Source organism: Dendropsophus ebraccatus, chromosome 10 (genome assembly GCF_027789765.1).
Source record: "Dendropsophus ebraccatus isolate aDenEbr1 chromosome 10, aDenEbr1.pat, whole genome shotgun sequence".
Taxonomy (NCBI): domain Eukaryota; kingdom Metazoa; phylum Chordata; class Amphibia; order Anura; family Hylidae; genus Dendropsophus; species Dendropsophus ebraccatus.
The window spans coordinates 32,797,154-32,811,186 of record NC_091463.1 but is presented as its reverse complement, the minus strand read 5'-3'; the positions used below and the strand labels follow the sequence as shown (position 1 = coordinate 32,811,186).

General features: G+C 41.9%; 1 protein-coding gene across 8 annotated transcripts in view; it reads left to right on the top strand.

The window, feature by feature from the left end:
• Window positions 1-14,033, top strand: part of PHKA1 (phosphorylase kinase regulatory subunit alpha 1) — a 65,784-nt gene that overhangs the window by 28,880 nt on the left and 22,871 nt on the right. For 6 of the 8 annotated variants that reach the window (XM_069985835.1, XM_069985833.1, XM_069985832.1 and 3 more), the window contains exons 6-19: window positions 6,423-6,505; window positions 6,584-6,664; window positions 6,766-6,864; window positions 6,942-7,088; window positions 7,483-7,542; window positions 7,940-7,993; window positions 8,120-8,242; window positions 8,333-8,428; window positions 8,506-8,613; window positions 10,550-10,628; window positions 12,021-12,155; window positions 12,673-12,782; window positions 12,964-13,108; window positions 13,639-13,717. In XM_069985835.1, the coding sequence (XP_069841936.1) occupies window positions 6,423-6,505; window positions 6,584-6,664; window positions 6,766-6,864; window positions 6,942-7,088; window positions 7,483-7,542; window positions 7,940-7,993; window positions 8,120-8,242; window positions 8,333-8,428; window positions 8,506-8,613; window positions 10,550-10,628; window positions 12,021-12,155; window positions 12,673-12,782; window positions 12,964-13,108; window positions 13,639-13,717 (1,399 nt within the window). The remainder of the gene's footprint in view (window positions 1-6,422; window positions 6,506-6,583; window positions 6,665-6,765; window positions 6,865-6,941; window positions 7,089-7,482; window positions 7,543-7,939; window positions 7,994-8,119; window positions 8,243-8,332; window positions 8,429-8,505; window positions 8,614-10,549; window positions 10,629-12,020; window positions 12,156-12,672; window positions 12,783-12,963; window positions 13,109-13,638; window positions 13,718-14,033) is intronic. The other 2 variants (XM_069985836.1, XM_069985834.1) reach the window with 1 other exon arrangement.

The window sequence follows — 14,033 nt, the reverse complement described above, 5'->3', positions numbered from 1 at the left end:
CACCCAGTTTAGTTTGGTCTGTGCGGAGGGATTATTTATGAAGAGTGTATATGTCTGTCGTAGGTTTGTTGTCAGTTTGTCATAGTTTTCTTTAGCTTTCCTTTTCATGGCTGAGGTGTGCGCTATTATCCTTCCCCTCACTACTGCTTTCGCCGCTTCCCAATGTATGACCGGTGGGGAGTCTGACTGAGGGTTATTTCCAACGTATTCCAGCCACCAATGTTTGACTAGTTGTTTAAAGTCCTCATCGGACGCTAGCGAAGCCGGATACCTCCAGATGATATCTGTTCCCTTCGGGTGTTCCCTCCTAAAGGAGATACTAATTGGAGAATGATCTGAGATCACTAGGTCGTGAATTGTCGCGGCCTCTACCTTGCCCAGCAAGGTTTGAGATGTAAGAAGATAGTCCAATCTAGCCCATGACATACTGGCATGGGAGTAATGGGAGTACTCTCTCCCCTCCGGGAACAGATATCTCCAGGCATCAACTAAGCCAGTGTCTGTAGTGAAGTCAGCAAGCGTCTTTTCCTTCCCTTTCCCACTCTTAGGGGTCTGTGTCCGTTTCCTATCCTCGTCATCTGAAAGTACTAAATTAAAATCTCCACCTAATAGTTTTAACGGTTCTACATCAGCAAGTATTTTCGTGCGTAGGGAATCAAAAAAAGGGGATTGTTTAGAGTTTGGGGCATAAATATTATAGAGCGAAAGACGCCCAGCTGGGGTGTTTATGACTAAATGTATGAGTCTCCCCTGATCGTCTATGGTTGTGTTCAAGACCGTGTGGTCTAGTTGTTTATGTAGTAAGACCACCACCCCCCCCTTGCCATTCACTGCCGGGGAGCCGAGTACCTCTCCCACCCACCATTTTTTCAGTCTGCAAAAATCGGTGTCTGTTAAATGTGTCTCTTGTAACAGAGCTATGTCTGCCCGTAGTTTTTTCAAGTGTTTGAGTACTAACGATCTTTTCCCAGGAGATTGCAACCCGTGTACATTCCAAGAAAATATTTTCATACCTCTAACCCGGGTCAAAAGAGAGGACATGGCTCCCTGAGAGTGTGAAGCATAGAGGTCGGTCGGTCTCATCCATGTGTAATGGTACTAAAGTACATTCATAATGAGGCACTGCGGAGATCAAGACATATCGTAAGTTAGTGCACCATAGCAGGGGAACAAAACAAAAAATCAAACTATGAAACATAAACATGTACGAGAAAGACAAGTTACTAGACTTCACTTTTTTCACGTCTAAGCGTTGAGGGCTCTCGTCATGCCCTAACATTGCAGAATCAGCAAGGCGTGACTAACAAGTCAACAAGTCTAATGAAAGCCTTAACAGAGGTTTTGGAGCCGTCCTACTACAACTACGTAATATATTTGGGGCGTCCAACCCAACAGTTGCCCAGCCGCAGGGGGACTAGATAGCTTCTATAGGTATCTATAGGATAAGCGTAAATCCCTTGGGCTCCTATATGGGGAATCAGATATCACATATTTTCTTGATCTCATCCCATCCAGACCTACAGTGAACTTATGCACTAGCACAATATGAATCAAAAGTGGGAAATTAGACGACACATAGTCGAGAGTGGGGTGTAGATTTGCAGGTCTGGTGAGGAGAGAGAGAAGGACTAAAATGAAAAGATATAAGGAGGGGAGAGGGGGGGGGAGGGGAAAAAAAGGGGGGGGGATAGGGAGGGAAAGGGAGGGGGGAGGGAGGGGGAGGAAAGGGAAGGGGGGGAAGGGGGGAGAAGGGGGGGGGGAAAGGGAGAGGGAGAAAGGGGAGGTAATTACAGAGGAAGAATAATATGAGCGGTGTCCATTAGCCAAGAGGATTCAAGTCTCCATTAACCGCTGGAGGATAGGGGCAGAAATAACTGTCCCGGAGAAAAAGCAGTTAAGCGCTGAGATACCAGTTCTTTTCACGCGGTGACTTCCATAGTTGGGTCTTTGGGCGGTGATTCCGTTCTGCGACGCTTGGAGTTATCTGCCGGTGAGTGGTGCGGGTCGCTATGTTTCTCAAGAAATGCTTGGGCTTCCTCCGGCGAGCGGTAGATTCTGGTTAAGCCATCTTGCTGAAAAATCTTGAGCACCGCAGGGAACAGCAGGGTGAACCTAATCTGCTTACGAATTAGAGCAGAACAGATAGGGGAGAAGGCTTTTCGGAGTTTCACCACTTCGGCCGAGTAGTCATTAAAAAGCAAAATCTTATGGCCTCTCAGTGTGATCTCTGTATTAGCTCTCTTAAATGACTGAAGCAGCAAGGTTTTATCCGCATAATTGAGGTATTTTGCGATAACCTGCCGCGGCTTAGCATCTGCACGTTGCTTACTAGCAGGTTGTTGTTGTGGCGGGGGACCAATCCGGTGTGCCCTCTCTACTGTAACTGCTACGTTCAGTCCAAGAGATAAAGGCAGTTCTTTGGAGCATAGTTCCATCAATTGTGATGGCAGTATAGATTTGGGGAGACCGATGACACGTAGGTTGCTCCGGCGGGAGCGATTCTCGAGGTCATCAGTCTTTTCCCTAAGAAAAGAGTTCTGCCGCAGGGTTCTCTGTACCTGGTTTTTCATATTGAACAATTCATCCTCCAGTACATTCACCCGGTCTTGTAGTTCCACTATTTGTGAGGAATGCTGTTTTAGTTCCCCTTTCAGCTGTGTCAGGGATTCAGCTACTGTGGCTCCCAGTGAGGATTTTAGGTCCGGAGCTAATATCTTGGCGACTTCTATGGCTAGCGCCTTGCATGTGAGGTTAAGGCCGGGAAGCAGCGGGTCACCGTCTGGTCCCAATAGGCACTCACTCAGGGGTGTATGTGGAAGGTCTTCCTCCTCTTCCTCATTCAGGCGTTCTGCCGGAGCGGAGTTGGTAGCTGCGCGAGGCTGAGGTATCGGCGCCATTTTGTCCCTCACCTTCTCCTTCACTCGGGATTGTTTCATCTGGGAGGACGCGCTCGGCTCCGGATCCCCTCCGCGCCGAACAAACTTGTCCATCGGTTCCCGTTACACTAAGGGTACCGACGGGGGTCGTACAGACCCGGTTAGTGGCAGATATTAGCGCGGGGGGCAGCTTTTACAAGCAGGACGGCTCGGAGCTCAGCTAAGGTGCTGCCATCAGGCGTGCGCCGGAACCGGAAGTCCTTGACCTCCCCATGTTGATGGTAACCACCCCAGATTACCCGTAACCACCTCAGACTGCCCGTAACCACACCAGACTGCCCGTAACCACCTCCAAGTTACCTGGAACCACCCCACATTACCTGTAATCTAATTTTTTTTATTTTATTTTAGTAACTGCGCTATTCTAATAACTATTACTAGCTACTGTTTTGCTCCAGCAAATTGGCACTCCTTCCCTTCTGAGCCCTGCTGTGTGCCCATACAGTGGTTTATGCCCACATATGGGGTACCGTTGTACTCGGGAGAACCTGCGTTACAGATTTTGGGGTACGTTTTCTCTCATGTTCCTTGTGAAATTTAGAAATTTCAAACTAAACCAACATATTATTGGAAAAATTCAAGTTTTTCATTTTTACTGGCCAATTTTGAATACTTTCCTCTAATACCTGTGGGGCCAAAATGCTCATCCTACCCCAAGATGAATTCTTTGAGGGGTGTACTTTCCAAAATGGGGTGACTTTTGGGGGGGTCTATTCTGTAGACATTACAGGGGCGCTGCAAATGCACCTGGCGCTCAGAAACTTCTTCAGAAAAATCTGCACGGAAAATGCTAATTGGCGCTCCTTCCCTTCTGAGCCCTGCTGTGTGCCCATGCAGTGGTTTATGCTCACATATGCGGTACCGTTCTACTCAGGAGAACCTGCGTTACAGATTTTGGGGTGGATTATCTCTCCTGTTCCTTGTGAAATTGAGAAATTTCAAACTAAAGGAACAAATTATTGGAAAAATTCGAGTTTTTCATTTTTACTGTCTACTTTTGAATACTTTCCTCTTATACCGGTGGGGTCAAAATGCTCACCACACCCCAAAATGAATTCTTTGAGGGGTGCACTTTCCAAAATGGGGTGACTTATGGCGAGATTTTACTCCGCTGGCACTACAGGGGCTCTGCAAACGCACCTGGCACTCAGAAACTTCTGCAGCAAAATCTGCATTGAAAAAGCTAATTGGCGCTCCTTCCCTTCTGAGCCCTCCTGTGTGCCCATACAGTGGTTTATACCGACATATGAGGTACCTTTTTACTCAGGAGAACCTGTGTTACAAATTTTGGGGTACTTTTTTTCTCTTGTTCCTCGTGAAATTGAGAAATTTTAAACTAAAGGAACATATTATTGGATAAATTCGAGTTTTTCATTTTTACTGTCTACTTTTGAATACTTTCCTTTAATACCTGTGGGGTCAAAATGCTCACCACACCCCAAAATGAATTATTTGAGGGGTGTACTTTCCAAAATGGGGTGACTATGGGCAAGATTTTACTCCGCTGGCACTACAGGGGCTCTGCAAACGCACCTGGCGCTCAGAAACTTCTTCAGCAAAATCTGCATTGAAAAAGCTAATTGGCACTCCTTCCGTTCTGAGCCCTGCTGTGTGCCCATACAGTGGTTTATGCCCACATATGAGATTTTCTCTCCTGTTCCTCGTGAAATGGAGAAAGTTCAAACTAAAGGAACATATTATTGGAAAAATTCGAGTTTTTCATTTTTACTGTCTAATTTTGAATACTTTCCTCTAACACCTGTGGGGTCAAAATGCTCATCCTACCCCAAGATGAATTCTTTGAGGGGTGTACTTTCCAAAATGGGGTGACTTATGGGGGTTTTTCTCTCTGCTGACACTACAGGGGCACTGCAAATACACCTGGCGCTCGGAAACTTCTTCAGCAAAATCTGCAATGGAAAAGCTAGATGGCGCTCCCTTCCTTCTGAGCCCTGCTGTGTGCCCATACAGTGGTTTACGCCCACATATGGGGTACCGTAGTACTCAAGAGAACCTGCGTTACAAATTTTGGGGTGCGTTTTCTCTCATGTTCCTTTTGAAAATGAGAAACTTTAATCTAAACGTATATATTATTGGAAAATTGTAATTTTTCATTTTTTTACGGCCTAATGGTGAATACTTTTCTCCAGCCCCTGTAGGGTTAAAATGCTCATTATACCCCTAGATTAATTCTTTAAGGTGTCTAGTTTCCAAAATAGGGGCACTTATGGGGGTTTCCAGTATACAAACCTCCTAAATCAACTTAAAATAAGAACTGGTCCCTAAAAAAATCAGTTTTGGAAACTTTTACGAAAATGTGGTAATTTGCTGATAAATTTCTAAGCCCCGTAACACCCTAAAAAAGTAAAATATGTTTATGAAATGAAGCCAGAATAAAGAGGACATATCGGTAATGTGACTTAGTAACTAATTTATGTGATACGACTTTCTTTTTTAGAAGCAGAGAATTTCAAAGTTCATAAAATGCAAATTTTTTCAATTTTTCATGATATTTTGATGTTTTTCACAAAAAACACACAAAGTAGTGACCAAATTTTGCCACTAATATAAAGTGCCATATGTGACGAAAAAACAATCTCAGAATCGCTAGCATACGTTAAAGCATCACTGAGCTATAAGCGCATAAAGTGAGACAGGTCAGATTTTGAAAAATGAGCCTGGTCTTTTAGGTGCAAATAGGCTTGGTCTTGAAGGGGTTAAACGAGAATCGTTCTGTGTAATTGCAGACAACGATCGAAAAATCGTTCGTATGTCGCTGATCGTTGATTTAGATCTGAACCTAAAATTATCGTTAATCGCTGTAATTCCACATTCGTTTGCTCAAGTTCCGCATTTTTTCACTAATCGTTAAGTGTAATTTCACATTGTTTTTCTGGAATCAGAAAGAATAAATGATCATAATAACGATCGCAATAACGATCCTATTAATGATCGTAACTAACGATTATCGTTCTGTGTAATATGGTGAACGATTTCAGGTAAACGATAAACAATCTCGTTTGCTATCTTTTATCGTTAGTTGTTAATCGTTAAAAATCGTTCCATGTAATAGGACCCTTAGAAGCAGCGGTATCTGCTCTTTCTCCAGAGCTGCGGGTGATCATATTACAGAATGAAAGTGGAGTAAATCCTAGGGCAAAGGCATATTTTAAAAATAAAGAAATAAATATTGTTTTGAAAAAATTGTGATTATTGCATTAGGGGTCATCCGGTGGTGCCCCACCTCAGTTAATGATTGTAGGAGTGGACATATACATGTGTCAACCAATAGCGGTTGGGTTTGATGGAAAATCACTGCCAACCCCTTTGTTCTGGGATAGATAAGCTTAACCCTCACGATAGAGAACACTATATATGGAGGACAGGCACAAGGCGAGGGAGATAACTCATGGCCAAATGTACAATCGTTCAGTCGTCGGTTACTGAAAGTGTATGCGCCATTTACATTACTGTTCCTTCTTCTAGGTCTCCACATAATCTACACATTGGATGAAGTGAACTTCATACAGAATTTGGTGTTTTACATAGAAGCAGCATATAAAACAGCAGTAAGTGGGGGATCACAGTTTACACAGAATAACTGGTTACATACTGAGGATCCTATGTAATGTCATGTTTTTCTGTAGGATTTCGGAATGTGGGAACGTGGTGACAAAACTAACCAGGGCATCGCTGAGCTGAACGCCAGCTCTGTTGGAATGGCCAAGGTAAAGAGATGAGCATTTTGTCTCCTCTTATTCACAGTCCTGTTGTATTCCGTCTTCTTACTTTGTTTGTCAGTCCTATAAATTATTCTGTTTGATTCCAGGCAGCTCTTGAGACTTTAGATGAACTGAATTTGTTTGGCGCTAAGGGCGGTCCTCAGTCAGTTATACATGTGTTGTCCGATGAGATCCAGCATTGTCAGGTACATTACTTAGTCTTGTTCTGGATTCTTGCAGTTCAGTAATTGCATATAGTGATTGTTTCTTTCTTTTCTTCTAGTCTATTCTGCAGTCAATGCTTCCAAGAGCTTCTACATCAAAGGAGATTGATGCCGGAGTCCTTTCTGTCATTTCATTTCCAGCCTTTGCGGTGGAGGATCCTCAGCTGGTTCAGATTACCAAGCAGGAAATAATAGACAAGTTACAGGTATCACATAACCGAAGTACAGACATCTGGTTTTATCACCTTCTCAGCTGTACAACCATCAGTGTAAGGCAGGACTCCTCAGACTATTTTCAGCTATTCCATGGTGATTGTACAGCCTCACTGGTAGGAACCCCCCATATAATGCAGCATCAGATACTGCAAGACAGTACAAAATACCTCTCTAGAATTGCCAGATACCACAAAACATCACACAAAATGCCTCCCCAGCAGCTTCAATGTCCCCATTCCCACCCACTACTCCACTGGCAGCAGCACGTTCCCCATTTCCATCCTTTCTCTCCCAACATCAGCATTGACCTTCCCCAGCCCTCTTCTTTCCTTTGCTAAAAAAGTGTTTGTTTTTTTTCCCCTTAAAAAAATCCTACCCCATTAGCAGCAACATTTCCCAATTCCCACCCTGGTCAGACTGCCAGAAGCACACAAGATGCTGGAGGTGAGAGGGTGAGCTTTTACTACTTCTGCACTCCGCTATATTCTTTCCTACCCCCTTGTTATAGCCTGTGCACTCAGAATTATGTGACCGTGATGTCATTGTATACCCTTTACCCATTATGACCACAGAGACTGCACTAATAAATTCACAAATAATAAATCATTGCCCGAGCTCCAGCTAAATCTATTTTCTGAGGATTTTCCTGCAGTACACATTCACATGCTGTATTACTATTACTATTATACTTTGGCTTTTAGGATAATGCAGTGGATGGAATCTGCAGCAATGAGTAGGTCATACTACAGAGTATATTTCTTATTGTTTTCCTGTAAAGCTTTAGTTGTACTGTATTATCTTTGGCTGCATTCTCATGTTTTTTTCCCCCCACATTGTATAGGGACGGTATGGTTGTTGCCGGTTTTTACGCGATGGTTACCGCACACCAAAAGAGGTATAAATGCAGTCCATATCATCAGTGTATTATTATAGAATTGAGAAATGAATTGATCCTTGGGATTGCTTATTATCAGACATAGAGATTCTCCATAATCAATGCTATACTGTTGTTTTTTACCAGGATGCCTCCAGGTTATACTATGAACCAGCAGAGCTGAAGCTCTTTGAGAACATTGAGTGTGAGTGGCCTCTCTTTTGGACTTACTTAATCCTAGATGGGATTTTTTTCGGTAACTTGGAGCAGGTAAGACCTGGAAGTCGTGAAACACAATATCTTGTGATTTTTTTTTCTTATTTGTGTGTAGTTTTATTACTTTTGTGTTCTTTTAATCAGGTACAGGAATATAGAGAGGCAATAGAAAGTGTTCTCATCAAGGGACCACATGGTGTTCGCCTAGTTCCTGAACTGTACAGTGTGCCAGAGAACATGGTAAAGCATCCTGCACTCCAGTCAGTGTACTGCCTATAGGTGCTGAGGTTTGATTTGATTTATACTTTGGTTTGCAGGTTGAAGAAGAGTACCAGAATCCTCACACAGTGGACCGCATACCCATGGGAAAACTGCCACACATGTGGGGGCAGTCGTTGTATATTCTAGGTTGTCTAATGTCTGAGGTGAGTAGGAGTATGTCATTTCCTTTTAATGGGTTGGTCGCTTAAGGGCCCGTTTACACTACGGAATCGGTACCAAGATGGAAGAGGCTCGGAGAGCGGAGGAGCGCAAGCTCTCCCATTCAAACAAATAGAAGGCAGGATTCTGCACGAGTGCGAGCAGGGGGTTCCACACGGAATCTCTCTGCTGTTTCTGTAGTGTGAACGGGCCCTTACTGTGAATATAAGGAAGTGATAGTCCCTGGCTAGTACATACTACTAATTCAGCCTCATTTTCTGAATAGAACACCAAGAAAGAAAAAAATAGTGACATAGTGGTAAAACCTTCAGGATGAGTCAATAAGAAAATGGTTTGGAGGGGCTTAAGTCCTCCTCCTTGTCCTCCTTGTTTCTGCTCCTTCTCTCCCCTGCCTTGCATGGATAAGCAGTCCCTTTGGTTTTCAGTCGCATCTGCATTTAAGCAGCACATCTCCTAACATCAGACATCTCTAAGAAAGTGGCATGTGGGTGATCCATGGATGGGCTTGAATGCAAATAATACAGCTAGCTGAGCCCCCAGAGATTATATAAATGAAATGCTTGTCTTTGGCACAAGGAGGGCACATTGCTGGGACTTTGGTGGGGTGGGGAGTCCTCCAAAGCCTAGAAAGTGTCTACTATCAGGAACAACAGTATGTTGATGACTTTTATATTTTTAAATGAGCATCAATTATGTGAGCCTGAATTACCCCTTTAAGTGGTTTTATAGCCTGCCAGTAAGATATTCTATAAATGTTTTATCGCTGTGTTTCTTCACTTGGCTGATTCTGTATAACACTTGAGGCATACAGATATTACATGCTCGGGCTTCTCCATTCTCCCCAATGTAGACCTCAACTCTTCAAACATTTATGGAATCTCCTATCAATGTTTCATAAATATTTATCATAAAAAGCATTTTTAAGTGATTTCTGATGTATTTGTTTATTTCACATAGACGTTTCTTAGCACAGCACTACTGTCTCTGTAAGATGAAAGTGATACTGTCACTCATGTTTTCATGGGTGACGTTTGCAGCAGTCGCCGCCACAAAAGTGGCTGCTGCACAGTTACAGTCAAACGACTAACGATTTCTCGTTGGTCGTTTAATAGATGCCTGCTATTACACTAAACGATTATTGGTCAAATCCGAACGATCTAATGATTTTTCGAATGGTAATCCTCCCATGTAATACCGCCCTTAGTCTTTTTGCAGAAAAATGGTTTTAAATGTTGGTGCCACTGGAATGACAGTCACCAAGACAGGGATTCTCTGACGTTTAGTCCCTTTTCTTTGACACTTGTGTCACTAGGGTCAGGTTGCACCCAGCCCTCTATCTGCCTCTCCCCTGCTGTAATTTATGCCCCACCTGCATTTAAATCCACGCCCCCCCCCCTTCACTGTAATCTGCGCCCCCCACCTCCCTTTGTGACGTTGTGCGGGTGGCATCCTGACCCTAGTGAAATAAGGACTGACCCGGTGGCACCAATGCTGCACCTCCGAGGCGACCAGCCTTCTTTACCATAAGAACAGTGAATCTGTGGAACAGTCTACCCCAGGATCTGGTCACAGCAAAAACAGTAGAGGGCTTCAAAATAGGCTTAGACAAGTTCTTAGAACAAAATAACATTAATGTATATGTGTAGAACCTACCCATCATCCGTACCCCTTCTCTGTATCCATCCCCTCCTTGGTTGAACTTGATGGACATGCGTCTTTTTTCAACCATACTAACTATGTAATGTTTTAAAACCATTTTTCTGCAAAAGGGCGACACAAACTATACTAACAAAGATAACTGTACAATGTGCAGCAGCCATGGCTATCACCAATGGGTGACAGTATCACTTCAGCATCCCTGTTACCTGCTTTAGTGTAACCTTTCTACTCTTTACTGTTCTGCACCATCTCTATACACAGGGTTTCCTGGCTCCTGGAGAAATTGATCCCCTTAATAGAAGGTTTTCTACTGTCCCCAAACCAGACGTGGTTGTCCAAGGTTGGTTAATAGATGCCCTGAGCTCATACTTGCATTGCATGAAAGAGTGATTGGTGTGACTGAATACTAGTGCTTCTACTGTGTAAAAATTCAGACACCCTTAACTTTTTTTTATATTTCCATCAACAGAGCTGTCTATAGTTGGCGGGTGACCATATAATAGCAGTTCTGGCATTCTGGCAGGGACTAGCTGTAGGACACAGATGGCACCCTTCTTGTTCGTAGTGAGCTTAGCACCCAGGTTTGCACCATATTTCTCCTGTGTGCTTCCATATAGCCAATGGGTAAAAATTTCGGTTTATCCTTAATCGAGCCAAGATAAGCAACCATTTTCTGGGTGCTGAAAAATAACCATAGACCTGGGACAAATAGAGACTATGTTGGATTACATTTTTCTGTTAACCCTTTCAGGACCAAGGCAAATTTTATGAATATGATCTGTGTCACTTTATTCATCAATAACTTGGGAATGCTTTTACCAATCCTTCTGATTCCAAAATTGTTTTTTTGCTACATATTCTACTTTATGTTAGTGGTAAATTTGAGTTGATAGCTTTAGAATTTTTTTGTGAATAACTCCAAAATGTTAAAAATATAAAAAAAGCGCATTTCTCTACATTTGAAAGTCTCTGCCAATAAGGAAAATAGTAATACTACATTCATTATTTATTAATTCATATCTATAACATGTCTACTTTATTTTAAATGCATTTGGTGAACATGCTTTTACTTATTTGGGATGTTAGAGGCCGTAAATGTTTAGTAGCAATTTTCTAAATTTTCGTGAAAATTTCAAACTCAGAAATTCTTTAGGCACCAGTTCAGTTTTGGAGTATATTTTAGAGGCTAAAAAACTAAAAAAAAACACAATTCAACCCATTTTGAAATCTTCACTCTTTCAAGTGTTTAAATTTACATTCATTCAGTTATGTAACCCTTTGGGCATTTCACAGGAATAACTGCAAAGTAAGAGTGAAAAGTTAAAATTCGCATTTTCTTTCCAGAGATTCCAATGTAATCCTATGTGTTTTTTACAAAACCAATTACCGTTACTTATCCACCAATGCCGGCAATTGCCGATGTTGGACCCCCTCTTGAGGTCCAGTGGCAATTACACTAAACTGTCAGCTATCAGCTGAAAGTTTAGTTGCAGCTTCCGGTCATTGTTTGTGTAAACAGTGAGCATCTGAAGCAGGTCAGTAAATTTACTGACTTTTGCTTGAAAGGGTTTTAAGCTACTATATTCTATGCAGGTGGTAGTGATAACTTCTACATACAACACCATATAAAATTACATGTAATATACATAGTCGTGGCAGATAGATGTCTAATTGTTGGGGGGTGGGGAAGAACATAAGTCAGTATAATAATTTGATCTCCATCTTTTTACAGTTTGCATCCTAGCAGAGACTGAAGAAATCCGAGATATCCTTCATAAGCATGAATTTGAGGTGGAGACAGTGGCGGGAGTGAACCCCATCAGAGTGCAGCCAGCTAGGATTCTGAGCCACATCTATGCCCGGCTTGGTGAGTAGATCTGTGTATGAGCATTCTTATTTAACCAAGGTATATTACTTAGATTGTATGAACCAACATACATATGAGATTCCAGTTTAGTCACAACATCGGTAAATACCCTTGGGCCCAAGCGATATTTTTCTTGGTTGTTCAGGAGACTGTGGTATTGTTTATTGTATTGGGGGACACATTACAGCAAATAGAAACCTATAATATAATATATACTAAATAGAAAAAAAATTACACAGTTAAGAGTTAAAAAAAAACAACAAAAAAACCCCACTCCTAATGACAGCTTGTCACTGATGAAAAGCACACCTAGGTATGGGCTGTTTTTGTGTTATTTGTAAAAAAAAAAATGTACTAATATAAATAGCTGAAGTAAAGCCCTACGTATGACAAAAAAAAATATGGATTTCAAATCCACGTGTACTGAAAAATAAAAATAGAAAATGTCAGATAAGGAAACTGGCCCTAGAGCCCGGCAGTGGTTAAGGAACTTTTATGTTCTTTTTTTTTAACGCAGGTCGCAACAAAAAAATGAAACTGACCGGAAGACCCTACAGGAACATGGGGGTCCTGGGTACCTCAAAATTGTATACCATACGCCAGAACATTTTTGCTTTTACTCCACAGGTATTTAAATAGACATATGTTACAGCCCTATAGCTGGCATATATCATTTCTCTATGGCATATAGCTGTAATATTCTCTCCAGTACTTGCTTATTATAAACTTAATATTGAACCTATTATATAAAAACATTTATATGTATGTACTGTAATGTGAACACTGACCTAGCTTTATTGCAATATAGTTCATAGATCAGCAGCAGTTTTACCTTGCTCTGGATAACCGGATGATCGTGGAGATGCTGCGCACTGACTTGTCCTACCTGTGTAGTCGCTGGAAAATGATAGGAAGACCAACCATCACTTTTCCCATTTCACACACCATGCTCGGTAATCATAAGCGTGGCCATTACTACCATCACATTCTTACAAGGGAATTTTGTTACAAATAATACTGTAATTAGTTTTTTTTCCCCTTTATACAATAAAAGGGATATTACCAGGACAAAGGGGTAATAATCTAAGCAGAATAAGATCCCTTTGAGACTGCACAGAAAAGCCGTCTAAGCAAGTGGCTATTTATTTGTGTAGTATCATGCTTGCATTTATGTCCAGTTTTTAATAAAAGAAATCTATGCACAGCTAAGGCAATGTTCACATTAGAAAATGGCTTTATGTTCCAGGCTTATGCCGACATACTGGCAGAAAGGCCTTCCCATGTCAAACACATTTAATTTTAATGGAACAAATGCAGTCTGCTAGTCACCAGAGCAGTCTATTTTCCATGGCCCTTTTCTAATGTGGATATAGCCTTAGATAGTTTGAATGCTAACTTTATTCTACAAATCTTTGGTGGTCTAAGAACGGAAATCACCAATGTCTTCTTATATAGTTGTACTATGCCCTTATCATCCCCTTAGATGCATCAGGCACGGCCCTGGATCCAGCTGTACTCGCCACTCTCAGGAAACTCCAGGATGGATACTTTGGTGGAGCCAGGTATGATATACTGGTTTGATTTGGTTCATTGTGCTAAAGCTTAAGTTCTGTAGAGGTTAGATACAAAACCTACTCTTTATTTTAGCAGTGATAGAATTATAGTTAAAGGGGTATTCCAAGTTTAAATAGGTGTTCGATAACAAGGTTTGACCACTTGGATCCCCTGTGATACTCAAAGCGGCGGCTCTTACACATAGAGGCTGCGTTCACACTACGTATATTTCAGTCAGTATATTTCAGTCAGTATTGCAACCAAAACCAGAAGTGGATTAAAAACACAGAAAGGATCTGTTCACACAATGGTGAAATTGAGTGG